The 13,774-nt window shown below is 44.9% G+C and overlaps 1 protein-coding gene across 1 annotated transcript in view; it reads left to right on the top strand.

The window, feature by feature from the left end:
* LOC126210385 (organic solute transporter alpha-like protein) overlaps positions 1-13,502 on the top strand; it is a 48,705-nt gene extending 35,203 nt beyond the window's left edge. The window contains exons 4-5 of the mRNA XM_049939615.1: positions 2,144-2,390; positions 11,881-13,502. Of these exons, the coding sequence (XP_049795572.1) occupies positions 2,144-2,390; positions 11,881-12,128 (495 nt within the window). The 3' untranslated portion in view covers positions 12,129-13,502. The remainder of the gene's footprint in view (positions 1-2,143; positions 2,391-11,880) is intronic.
* The last annotated feature ends 272 nt before the right edge of the window (positions 13,503-13,774 follow it).

Genomic DNA, 13,774 nt, shown 5'->3' with positions numbered 1-13,774 from the left:
ACGTTGAACACTTCTCCTCAGTTGTCGTTGGTCCCGATCTGGGAGGATCTTATCCCGGCGGCTGCGATGTCGGAGATTTGATGTTTCATCGGATTCCTGATATTCACGGTACACTCGTGAAATGGTCGTACGGGAAAATCCCCACTTTATCGCTACTTCGGAGCTGCTGTGTCCCATCGCTCGTGCGCCAACACCACGTCCACACTAACTTAAGTCTTGAGAACGTGCCGTTGTAGCGGCACTGACCGATCTAACAACTGCAACAGACACTTGTTCTCTTATACAGGCTTTGCCGGCCGCAGCGCCGTATTCTGCTTGTTTACATGTAGCAGTATTTGAATACGCATGCCTACAGCAGTTTCATTGGCGCTACAGTGTATGAGAAACTATGTATCACCTCACTTGTCAGTAAAATTACACTGTTCTCGATGTGGCTGGATTGAAGAGTTTTTAGCAAACAGAACACAGCGTGTTGGTCTCGATGGAGAGACGTCTACAGACGTTAAAGTAAGCTCTGGCGTGCCACAGAGGAGCGTTATGGGACTATTCCTTTTCACAATATATATAAATGACCTAGTAGATAGTGTCGGAAGTTCCATGCGGCTTTTCGCGGATGATGCTGTAGAATACAGAGAAGTTGCAGCATTAGAAAACTGCAGCGAAATGGAGGAAGATCTGCAGCGGATAGGCACTTGGTGCAGGGAGTGGCAACTGACTCTTAACATAGACTAATATAATGTATTGCGAATACATAGAAAGAAGGATCCTTTATTGTATGATTATATGATAGCGGAACAAACACTGGTAGCAGTTAATTCTGTAAAATATCTAAGAGTATGCGTGCGGAACGATTTGAAGTGGAATGATCATATAAAAGTAATTGTTGGTAAGGCGGGTACCAGGTTGAGATTCATTGGAAGAGTCCTTAGAAAATGTAGTCCATCAACAAAGGAGGTGGCTTACAAAACACTCGTTCGACCTATATTTGAGTGTTGCCCATCAGTGTGGGATCCGTACCAGGTCGGGTTGACGGAGGAGATAGAGAAGATCCAAAGTGAGCGGCGCGTTTCGTCACAGGGTTATTTGGTAAGCGTGATAGCGTTACGGAGATGTTTAGCAAACTCAAGTGGCAGACTCTGGAAGAGAGGCGCTCTGCATCGCGGTGTAGCTTGCTGTCCAGGTTTCGAGAGGGTGCGTATTTGGATGAGGTACCGAATATATTGCTTCCCCCTACTTATACCTCCAGAGGAGATCACGAACGAAAAACCAGAGGGATTCGAGCGCGCACGGAGACTTTCCGGCAGTCGTTCTTCCCGCGAACCATACGCGACTGGAACAGGAAAGGGAGGTAATGACAGTGGCACGTAAAGTGCCCTCCGCCACACACCGTTGGGTGGATTGCGGAGTATAAATGTAGATTTTGATGTAGGTGTTGAGTTTTTTTTCTGGCAGTGTTGTAAGTAGGCTGTTTAGGTTTTCTTATTGACAACGTTACGTAGCGCTCTGTCTGAAAATCACTGGCTGTGCTGTGTGCAGTCTGTGGCTGGTTTGCATTGTTGTCGGCTATTGTAGTGTTGGGCAGCTGGACGTTAACAGCGTGCAGCGTTTCGCAGTTGGAGGTGAGCCGCCAGCAGTGGTGGATGTGGGGAGAGAAATGGCGGAGTTTTGAAATTTGTAAGACTGGATGTCAATTATGACTATTAAGGTAAATACATTGTTTGCTCTCTATCAAAATCTTTCATTTGCTAACTATGCCTATCAGTAGTTAGTGCCTTCAGTAGTTAGAATCTTTTATTTAGCTGGCAGTAGTGGCGCTCGCTGTATTGCAGTAGTTCGAGTAACGAAGATTTTTGGTGAGGTAAGTGATTTGTGAAAGGTATAGGTTAATGTTAGTCAGGGCCATTCTTTTGTAGGGATTTTTGAAAGTCAGATTGTGTTGCGCTAAAAAAATATTGTGTGTCAGTTTAAGCACAGTCATGTATAATTTTTCAAAATGGGACTTTTCAGTGTGTATATGACGGAGCACGCCTAGCTCTCACACCCAGTTTTGACAAGGTGACTACACACGCACACACACACACACACACACACATAAAAAAAAACCACATAGGGTAATGCACTGATGTGTCCCCTTTGTTTCCAGGAAGTCCTGGAGGTGGTGAACACCTGGATGCAGGTGCTGTTCCTCGTGTCCATTCTGCTGGCCGCCTGGGGCACCAGCATGTTGACTGAGATGCTCAACAGCGTCTCCAAGGACTTCCACCCCAAGTCCAAGTTCGCGGCGCTGCAGACCCACGTCGGGCTGCACGCCCTCCTGTCAATCATCGGCGACACCGTCACAGACTACCTGCCCTGCACCGCGCCGCTGACGCCCACTCTGTGGAGCAACTGTGAGTAGCGTCGCTTGTAAACCTACAGTTTCCACAGCTTTTACGCAGTCGACGCAAATGTGGAATTCCTGAGAAAAGTATTCACTAACACACTAAAGGTTCATTAAAATTGCAGCATCATAAATGGGGATACAACAAACATCAAATTAACTTGAAGTGTACTACACGCTTGGATACTCAACTGCTTATTGTCACGTGTACACTACTGGCCATTAAAATTGCTACACCACGGAGATGACGTGCTACAGACGCGAAATTTAACCGACAGGAAGTAGGTGCTGTGATATACAAATGATCAGCTTTTCAGAGCATTCACACAAGGTTGGCGCCGCTGGCGACACCTACAAAATGCTGACATGAGGAAAGTTCCCAACCGATTTCTCATACACAAACAGCGGTTGACCGGCGTTGCCTGGTTAAACGTTGTTATGATGCCTCGTGTAAGGACGAGAAATACGTACCATCACGTTTCCGACTTTGATCAAGGTCGGATTGTTGCGGTTTATTGTATCGCGACATTGCTGCTCGCGTTGTTCGAGATACAATGACTGTTAGCAGAATATGGAATCGGTGGGTTCAGGAGGGTAATAAGGAACGCCGTGCTGGATCCCAACGGCCTCGTATCACTAGCAGTCGAGATGACAGGCATCGTATCCGCATGGCTGTCACGGATCGTGCAGCCACCTCTCGATCCCTGAGTCAACAGATATGGACGTTTGCAAGACAACAACTGTGGTGTCACCGCCAGACACCACACTTGCTAGGTGGTAGCCTTTAAATCGGCCGCGGTCCGTTAGTATACGTCGGACCCGCGTGTCGCCACTTTCAGTGATTGCAGACCGAGCGCCGCCACACGGCAGGTCTAGAGAGACTCCCTAGCACTCGCCCCAGTTGTACAGCCGACTTTGCTAACGATGGTTCACTGACAAAATACGCTCTCATTTGCCGAGACGATAGTTAGCATAGCCTTCAGCTACGTCATTTGTTACGACCTAGCAAGGCGCCATGTTCAGTTACTATTGATATTGTAAATAATGTACAGACAAGAGCTACGTTCAACATTAATGGATTAAAGTTAAGTATTCCACCAGTTACCTTCTTTTTTCTGAAATCTAAATTCCTTGTCCAGTTTCAGACCTCACGCCAGCCTGCGTGAGCTTAAACGCGTGCCTTTCGGCTTCCTCTAAACTTCGTGGTTTGGCTCTCCTGCCAATCCACAACAACAACCATCTGCACGAACAGTTCGACGACGTTTGCAGCAGCATGGACTATCAACTCTGAGACGATGGCTGCGGTTACCCTTGACGCTGCATCACAGACAGGAGCGCCTGCGATGGTGTACTCAACGACGAACCTGGGTGCACGAATGGCAAAACGTCATTTTTTCGGATGAATCAGGTTCTGTTTACAGCATCATGATGATCGCATCTGTGTTTAGCGACATCACGGTGAACGCACATTGGAAGCGTGTATTCGACATCGCCATTCTGGGGTATCACCCAGCGTGATGGTACGGGGTGCCATTGGTTACACGTCTCGTTCACCTCTTGTTCGCATTGACGGCACTTCGAACAGTGGACGTTACATCTCAGATGTGTTACGACCCGTGGCTCTACCCTTCATTCGATCCCTGCGAAACCCTACATTTGAGCAGGATAATGCACAACCGCATGTTGCAGGTCCTGTACGGGCCTTTCTGGATACGGAAAATGTTCGTCTGCTGCCCTGGTCAGCACATTCTCCAGATCTCTCACCAACTGAAAACGTCTGGTCAATGGTGGCCGAGCAACTGGCTCGTCAGAATACGCCAGTCACTACTCTCGATGAACTGTGGTATGGTGTTGAAGCTGCATGGGCAGCTGTACCTGTACACGCCATCCAAGCTCAATGCCCAGGCATATCAAGGCCGTTATTACGGCCAGAGGTGGGTGTTCTGGGTACTGATTTCTCAGGACCTATGCACCCAAATTTCGTGAAAATGTAATCACATGTCAGTTCTAGTATGATATATTTGTCCAATGAATACCCGTTTATCATCTGCGTTTCTTCTTGGTGTAGCAAATTTAATGGCCAGTAGTGTATTTTAACTTTGACTCTGTTAAAGTTTACTATATTAGTAGCCCACGTCCGCCTGCGAAACACAAGGTAAAATCTGCTGCTTTGTACTCCGATCTCGAACCGCTGTAGGAAACAATTTTAAATCCACTTTTTTGCCTGACCGCTTATTGCGGTATGGCTGCCCTTATTATGAGATTTGAATCTGCCGCGGCGGCGGCTCGTTCTGCCGTGTCGCAACTCTGCACGACGAACACTAGTTAAAAAGCTGAAAATGTCTTAAATAAATGGGTAAAATACCAGGCAAGCTTTCTAATAATAACATGCAACTTCTCATGAAATAACTATATTTAAAAATCGAGTAATCACAAGTTCACACACCTTTCTTTACGAGCAGCGCCTAATGGCGTCCTGCTTACAATCTTGACAAATGAAAGCTACCTATGCGTTAAAGGGTAGCATTTATTTCACGCTAGGTGAGCAGAGCCCTGCGTCAACTTGACGTAGACACGCCTAATCACGAGTTTCACGAATTGACCTATCGACGTGTGCATTCTGTATACATCGACTATTGTGTGCGTCTTGAATCTTCACTGTTCATTGTTCTTAGTTGATTTACTACATGAAGGCAAAATTAAATGAAACTATATGGTTTAATATTTCCAGCAACATTCGGAATTACTTCGAACTTCAGTTTCTCAGTTTAACGTCTCTGCCCACATGAATTATGTACAATTCATTGGCTTTTATAAAACTAGGAACACTTTAATTTCTCCCTATTTCACGTTTCTATCCACACGATTTATGCACGGTTCATCGGATTTTTTTTAAAAAAATTGACTAAAAGCTTTTTTTTTACTTGCGTTATGGGTCCTTCGTTCAGACATTCATTATGTTCCTGCTACACATAATGCCATCCCAAATTGTTGGGATTACAGCTTAATAATTAATTCAACTGGGATGAGCGTAACAGATAACCCCTGTCACTTCGTTTGTACACATGTATTTACATTTAGTTTTGACGTTATCGGTACAACCGCAAAGATCGATATACGCAGTCGTGTAGTCGATTTAGGTTATTTACGTCACGATGACGTAGTGTTACGTCACTATGACGTAGGGGTCTCCTCACCTAGCGTGAGATGAATGCTACCCTGCGTTAACATAGCGTCACAGGTTCCTCCCATAGAGTAAATATCTCTGGAGTGAGCATTGCGTTCTGCGCATGTTGTCAACATTAAACCAGGATAGTCACGTGTTTTCGGGACTTCGCTGTGCGTGTGTGCTTTCCGCAGAGTTCGAAGTTCATAATACCAAGAGTTTTTGTTGTGTTTTCACCGTTTGTTGATAGTGTAATAGCGATGGTAATTACTGCTGTTGCTAAGGGTGCAAAGAAAAATATGTGAAAGGAGGGATAGTAACTTTTCACGGGTACTATGTTTAAAAATTTCGAGACGCATTATAATTAAGGCTTGATTCTGTAGACCTATTTTTCTACGATTTTATGACTATACAGGGTGTTACAAAAAGGTACGGCGAAACTTTCAGGAAACATTCCTCACACACAAAGAAAGAAAATATGTTATGTGGACATACATCCGGAAACGGTTACTTTCCATGTTAGATCTCATTTTATTACTTCTCTTCAAATCACATTAATCATGGAATGGAAACACACAGCAACAGAACGTACCAGCGTGACTTCAAACACTTTGTTACAGGAAATGTTCAAAATGTCCTCCGTTAGCGAGGATACACGCATCCACCCTCCGTCGCATGGAATCCCTGATGCGCTGATGTAGCCCTGGAGAATGGCGTATTGTATCACAGCCGTCCACAATAAAAGCACGAAGAATGGCTCTGAGCACTATGGGACTTAACATAAAGCACGAAGAGTCTCTACATTTGGTACCGGGGTTGCGTAGACAAGAGCTTTCAAATGCCCCCCATAAATGAAAGTCAAGAGGGTTGAGGTCAGGAGAGCGTGGAGGCCATGGAATTGGTCCGGCTCTACCAATCCATCGGTCACCGAATCTGTTGTTGAGAAGCGTACGAACACTTCGACTGAAATGTGCAGGAGCTCCATCGTGCATGAACCACATGTTGTGTCGTACTTGTAAAGGCACATGTTCTAGCAGCACAGGTAGAGTATCCCGTATGAAATCATGATAACATGCTCCATTGAGCGTAGGTGGAAGAACATGGGGCCCAATCAAGACATCACCAACAATGCCTGCCCAAACGTTCACAGAAAATCTGTGTTGATGACGTGATTGCGCAATTGCGTGCGGATTCTCGTCAGCCCACACATGTTGATTGTGAAAATTTACAATCTGATCGCGTTGGAATGAAGCCTCATCCGTAAAGAGAACATTTGCACTGAAATGAGGATTGACACATTGTTGGATGAACCATTCGCAGAAGTGTACCCGTGGAGCCCAATCAGCTGCTGATAGTGCCTGCACACGCTGACATGGTACGGAAACAACTGGTTCTCCCGATCACTCTCCATACAGTGACGTGGTCAACGTTACCTTGTACAGCAGCAACTTCTCTGACGCTGACATTAGGGTTATCGTCAACCGCACGAAGAATTGCCTCGTCCATTGCAGGTGTCCTCGTCGTTCTAGGTCTTCCCCAGTCGCGAGTCATAGGTTGGAATGTTCCGTGCTCCCTAAGACGCCGATCAATTGCTTCGAACGTCTTCCTGTCGGGACACCTTCGTTCTGGAAATCTGTCTCGATACAAACGTACCGAGCCACGGCTATTGCCCCGTGCTAATCCATACATCAAATGTGCATCTCCCAACTCCGCATTTGTAGACATTGCACTGACTGCAAAACCACGTTCGTGATTAACACTAACCTGTTGATGCTACGTACTGATGTGCTTGATGCTAGTACTGTAGAGCAATGAGCCGCATGTCAACATTACCTTCCTTCAATTGGGCCAACTGGCGGTGAATCGCGGAGGTACAGTACATACTGACGAAACTAAAATGAGCTCTAACATGGAAATTAAGCGTTTCCGGACACATGTCCACATAACATCTTTTCATTATTTGTGTGTGAGGAATGTACCTTTTTGTAACACCCTGTATAATAGATATAGCGGCTTGTACAAAAGCTTACAAACAATCGCTTCCTCTCGTAAATTTGCTAGTGGAATAGGAAAGGGAATTGTTAGTCGTTTCAGCAAATACTGTCCTCCATGCATTTATCAGTGACTTGACGATTATGTATATAGATTTGAAAGACGGGAGACAGATAAATTCAATGGAGTGGGAGTCTGTAATTGTCTTCGTATAATGTGTGTGTCCAAACCTTTTTGTTTACTATAAAGTTACAGTAGGAGACCATGTTAAGTGTGTATAGGACATGGAGAATGATTATGTGTGATTTATATTTTAGTTTCCCGAAGGATGAACAACGAGAAAAGATGTGGCTCCAGAAAATAAGGAGGAGTAATTTTGTCCCCACAAAATTTCCTAAAGTATGTTCAAAACACTTTGAAGAGGAATGTTTAGACAGAGAAAAATTTGGACGTGTGTGGCTGAAGGTAGATGTTATACCAACTATTTTTAATTTTCCACAGCACCTACTACCAATTACTGCATACAGCTTAAATACATTTTCTGCACAAATTTAATAAAAAGCACAATAGTGTAGCTAATCAAAGTACACATTCATCTTCTTTGGTGTATTTTGCCTTCAATTTATTTTCTTCACCATTTGATTAAGAAGCGTAAAATATTAGTAAACATGTCCCCAAACTCTTTCATTTGTGTCACTTTCCACTGCCCTTGGTGATATGGGTTGACTGTTATATGACGAACTGTATTTGCTTTACAGTACATTTATCCTCCGATCGCCTTTTTTCCCCCTTCTTACTCAGTCTACTATTTATTTAATAAACTGGGAGCAAGTACGTAAAATGCGTTAAATAAACACTTCAAAGTGTCACCAGTAAAAATAAAATTGTGCTTTAGATCGAAAAAACGAGAAAATAAATACGCAGAAATAGCAGAAAAAAGGACGAATTAGCAGGGATATAATCGCTAAGGTGTGGCAAATTCGGTGTTTTTCGGAGACTTGCAAAAGTATTGGCGTACAGTCAAGTCGTTTTGCAAGACTATCACTGCCAAAATGTACGTCAGGCTCTGTAATACTATAAAGTGCCGTATCATACCGAAAACTACCAAAAATCGAGTGCATCTGAACTGTGACACGTATCGCAAAGAAGCAGAATGCAATATCACTTGTCCTTAAAAGTTACGTAGCTGGTTTGTTCCCGGTATCAAATGGATGCTGTTAAAATGTCTGCGAAACATGTATAAATAATCCATGACACGTACGAAAAGAATGCGTCTGTATTAGGGATGTAGTGACATTCGAAATATACAGGGCGCTATACGGACAAACACACGACGTCCCGAGAACACGTGACAAGGTCGGCAATGTATGTTGGCACCACAAAATCTGTTCTGCGCATGTGAATGCTCACTCCAGAGATATTAACTCATGGTTCCTCCTCTCTACGTCACTCCAAGAAGACGACAACGACATTATTATTCTTACCCTACTATTTATACAATGCCTGATTGTCATGAAATCTCTGAGTTTTTCTTTAGTAATTCTTTTCTGTGGCGGTTTCACAACTTTCCAACACAGATATTATTTCACAAATACAGTACGCAATTCTTTACAAATACAAAATATAACATAATTGTCTCTAGTCTATTATTATTCAGAGTCCACAGACGTAATCAGTGCCTATATATAAATAAAATTGTAATTGCATAGTTATAAAGAATGTTTTGCCAGGAAACGTTATAGACCTGAAAGCAGTGGAATACCTTTGGTTCAGTTACATTTCTCTCCAGACGCCAGCATCGTACGTCATTGTCTTCTCTGGTTTCGGCTTTTGATGAAGACTGGTCCGTTCTCAGACATTCACACACTTCGTCGAAAGTGTACTCAGCGGAACTGAAGCCATCATAAAGGACTGGAGTGAACGCAACACATATTAAGATAAGATAATAGATGTCTGGGTACTTCTAACAAGCTAATGTTCATAAATTCCTTCCGAATACCGCTTTACATCTACATCTACAATTATACTCCGCAAGCCGTCCAACTGTGTGTGGCGGAGGGCACTTTTCGTGCCACTGTCATTACCTCTCTTTCCTGTTCCAGTCGCGTATGGTTCGCGGGAAAAACGACTGCCGGAAAGCCTCCGTGCGCGCTCGAATCTCTCTAATTTTACATTCGTGATCTCCTCGGGAGGTATAAGTAGGGGGAAGCAATATATTCGATACCTCATCCCGAAACACACCCTCTCGAAACCTGGACAGCAAGATACGCCGCGATGCAGAGCGCCTCTCTTGCAGAGTCTGCCACTTGAGTTTGCTAAACATCTCCGTAACACTATTACGCTTACCAAATAACCCTCTGACGAAACGCGCCGCTCTTCTTTGTATCTTCTCTATCTCCTCTGTCAACCCGAACTGGTACGGATCCCACACTGATGAGCAATACTCAAGTATAGGTCGAACGAGTGTTTTGTAAGCCACCTCCTTTGTTGATGGACTACATTTTCTAAGGACTCTCCCAATGCACCTCAACCTGGCACCCGCCTTACCAACAATTACTTTTATATGATCATTCCACTTCAAATCGTTCCGCACGCATACTCCCAGATATTTTACATAAGTAACTGCTACCAGTGTTTGTTCAGCTATCATATAATCGTACAATAAAGGATCCTTCTTTCTATGTATTCGCAATACATTACATTTGTCTATGTTAAGGGTCAGTTGCCACTCCCTGCACCAAGTGCCTATCCGCTGCAGATCTTCCTGCATTTCGCTGCAATTTTCTAATGCTGCAACTTCTCTGTTTACTATAGCATCATCCGCGAAAAGCCGCATGGAACTTCCGACACTACCTACTAGGTCATTTATATATATTGTGAAAAGCAATGGTCCCGTAACACTCCCCTGTGGCACGCCAGAGGTTACCTTAACGTCTGTAGACGTCTCTACATTGAGAACAACATGCTGTGTTCTGTTTGCTAAAAACTCTTCAATCCAGCCACACAGCTGGTCTGATATTCCGTAGGCTCTTACTTTGTTTATCAGGCGACAGTGCGGAACTGTATCGAACGCCTTCCGGAAGTCAAGGAAAATGGCATCTACCTGGGAGCCTGTATCTAATATTTTCTGGGTCTCATGAACAAATAAAGCGAGTTGGGTCTCACACGATCGGTGTTTCCGGAATCCATGTTGATTCCTACAGAGTAGATTCTGGGTTTCCAGAAACGACATGATACGCGAGCAAAAAACACGTTCTAAAATTCTACAACAGATCGACGTCAGAGATATTGGTCTATAGTTCTGCGCATCTGCTCGACGACCCTTCTTGAAGACTGGGACTACCTGTGCTCTTTTCCAATCATTTGGAACCTTCCGTTCCTCTAGAGACTTGCGGTACACGGCTGTTAGAAGGGGGTCATGTTGTTTCGCGTACTCTGTGTAGAATCGAATTGGTATCCCGTCAGGTCCAGTGGACTATCCTCTGCTGAGTGATTCCAGTTGCTTTTCTATTCCTTGGACACTTATTTCGATGTCAGCCATTTTTTCGTTTGTGCGAGGATTTAGAGAAGGAACTGCAGTGCGGTCTTCCTCTGTGAAACAGGTTTGGGAAAAGGTGTTTAGTATTTCAGCTTTACGCGTGTGATCCTCTGTTTCAATGCCATCATCATCCCGGAGTGTGTGGATATGCTGTTTCGAGCCACTTACTGATTTTACGTAAGACCAGAACCTTCTAGTATTTTCTGTCAAGTCGGTACATAGAATTTTACTTTCGAATTCACTGAACGCTTCACGCATAGCCCTCCTTTCGCTAATTGTGACATCGTGTAGCTTCTGTTTGTCTGAGAGGTTTTGGCTGCGTTTAAACTTGCAGTGAAGCTCTCTTTGCTTTCGCAGTAATTTCCTACCTTTGTTATTGAACCACGGTGGGTTTTCCCGACCATTACAGTTTTACTCGGCGCGTGCCTGTCTAAAACGCATTTTACGATTGCCTTGAACTTTTTCCATAAACACTCAACATTGTCAGTGTCGGAACAGAAATTTTCGTTTTGATCTGTTAGGTAGTCTGAAATCTGCCTTCTATTACTCTTGCTAAACAGATAAACCTTCCTCCCTTTTTTTATATTCCTATTTACTTCCATATTCAGGGACTACTGTCTGGTTCTAGCCCCCATTTACCTTTATACGAAGGGACTTCAAAAAGTAAGTTACACATTACTACTTCGGGCCGATAAACGTTTATTGAATTCTGTACTACACTTCAGAGTGCCACAGATACGCATGTGGATCATCATTTGTACTACAGCCATTACACTGCTCGATGTGCATCGTGTTTGCTTCCAGTGACGCTGTCGTGTCTGCTGCTGTTGGAGCTGGTGGCGCTGAGCCTATGGGCCCGCAGGCTGTACTGCCGCGAGTCCACGCCGGTGGTGACGCTAGGGTACCAGCCACGAGGAGATGCACAGGCTGATGCGGAGGCTGGCGGCGGTCCGGAAGTGGCCAGTGCTGTGGTCACCACACAGCCGAGGCATCACAATGGGATACAGCGCGCCAGAGATCGTCCAGTCAACTCAATCACCATCGTCACGTGATCCAGCCTAATATCTTTTGGAACAGACAGCTGAATCTGTCAACAGGAAGCGGATATGTAGAATACTGCTCAGAAAAGCACAAATACCTCCATCATCTGATGAAACCATTCACGTGTGTTTGTCAGTTTTAGAGCAAGTTGCCCTTGGCTTTCTTCAGTTGCCTGCAGTTTGGCGATTTGATAGCTCACATTTCTCGTCCCTGCCTCCATTAGTAGTATCTGTCGGATTGGCCACGGAATGGGAACATCTGAATTCTTGGTGAGCCGTGTATCGACTCGTGCTACACCTTGTGTTTAGATTGCATTGGTTTTCCTTTTCTTCCCCTGACATGTTTGTCTGATATGTTGTCTGTCATTAAGTGGCTGCTTGGTTGTCTTTTCTCTCTGCTATCGATACCTGCGTTTTTGCTTCCGGGAAACTGCTATGGAGGAAGTGAGATCTTTGACAGATGGTAACATCGTGTAGTGGCGCGGAAGTAGAGTGGGCTCTCAGAGAGAGTCTGGTGGAGACGGGAGTGTAGTGTGGCTCTCCAGCGCGAAACAGGCGTGGTCGGTTGTACCGAGTCGCCACGTGATGTATGTCGGTTGTGTGTAACGAGCGGGTCGAGTTGACGGAAGAGCTCCCCGCGTGTTGGTTGAGTGCAGAATCGCCCCACGAGTAGTTGTTGTTCATTTCGCCTTGGTGCGACGTTAACATGCTTCTTTAAATCCTCCGTTTCAACACTGGAGTTTAAAAGGAGACAACTAACATGAGGGAGCGGTCACTACCCGTCAACGTTGCAGAGAAGACGTGAACTCCGGTGACAGAGCGTGTTGTCGCGTGACCGTGGCGTGTTGGGTACGCTGGCGACGCGTGCGCGGTCGGATGTGTGGATCCTTGCCATCGGAGGTCGTGTACGGACTGTTCGAGCATAATTGCAAGTTAAGTTCGTGGAAGGTTTAATCATTAACTAATAATTTTGTGTAACCAGCGTCTCTTCTGCATTGTGGCCTCCGGCGACCGGCTTTCCTGTCCCTGGCACCGGTGTCATTGAAGACAGTGATCTTTCCTCCTCCTCTCGTTACTGTCCGATGGGAGGTGTAGTTTTGGCAGTTTAATTGTTTCGCTATTCTGTCGTGGGTTATGAGTAAATTCATGCTTCTTGTTGGTTGATCATGTGGTCGCTCATTCAGGACTGTGGGGTGTAATGTTTCCTTGCACGAGGTTAGCTCTAATTCTGTCAGCAAGTTAAGCCATCTTATAACAAGTTTTCGCTGGCTAAAAGTCGGTGCAGTGACCAGCCTGAGAGTGGCAATTGTGTTTACGGGCGTATTTAAATTGGTCAGTATTCTGCCTAGCCTGAGCATCCCTGAGTGGGTGATTTGTGGCCGCCTTACACGGGTCCGTCATATGTTATGTTCTAATGATATTCCAGGACACTTTTCTTTAAAAACTTTTTTTTAAATTCCTCTATTCCTTTATTGCCAGTAATCGTGTGTTTGCTGAGACATGTTTAATTTTTTTAATGGCGGTGTTGGTAGCTTCACTACCTCACCGTGCCGGCCGAAGTGGCCGTGCGGTTAAAGGCGCTGCAGTCTGGAACCGCAAGACCGCTACGGTCGCAGGTTCGAATCCTGCCTCGGGCATGGATGTTTGTGATGTCCTTA

This window comes from Schistocerca nitens, chromosome 10 (genome assembly GCF_023898315.1).
Source record: "Schistocerca nitens isolate TAMUIC-IGC-003100 chromosome 10, iqSchNite1.1, whole genome shotgun sequence".
Taxonomy (NCBI): domain Eukaryota; kingdom Metazoa; phylum Arthropoda; class Insecta; order Orthoptera; family Acrididae; genus Schistocerca; species Schistocerca nitens.
This window is presented reverse-complemented; position numbering and strand designations above follow the sequence as displayed.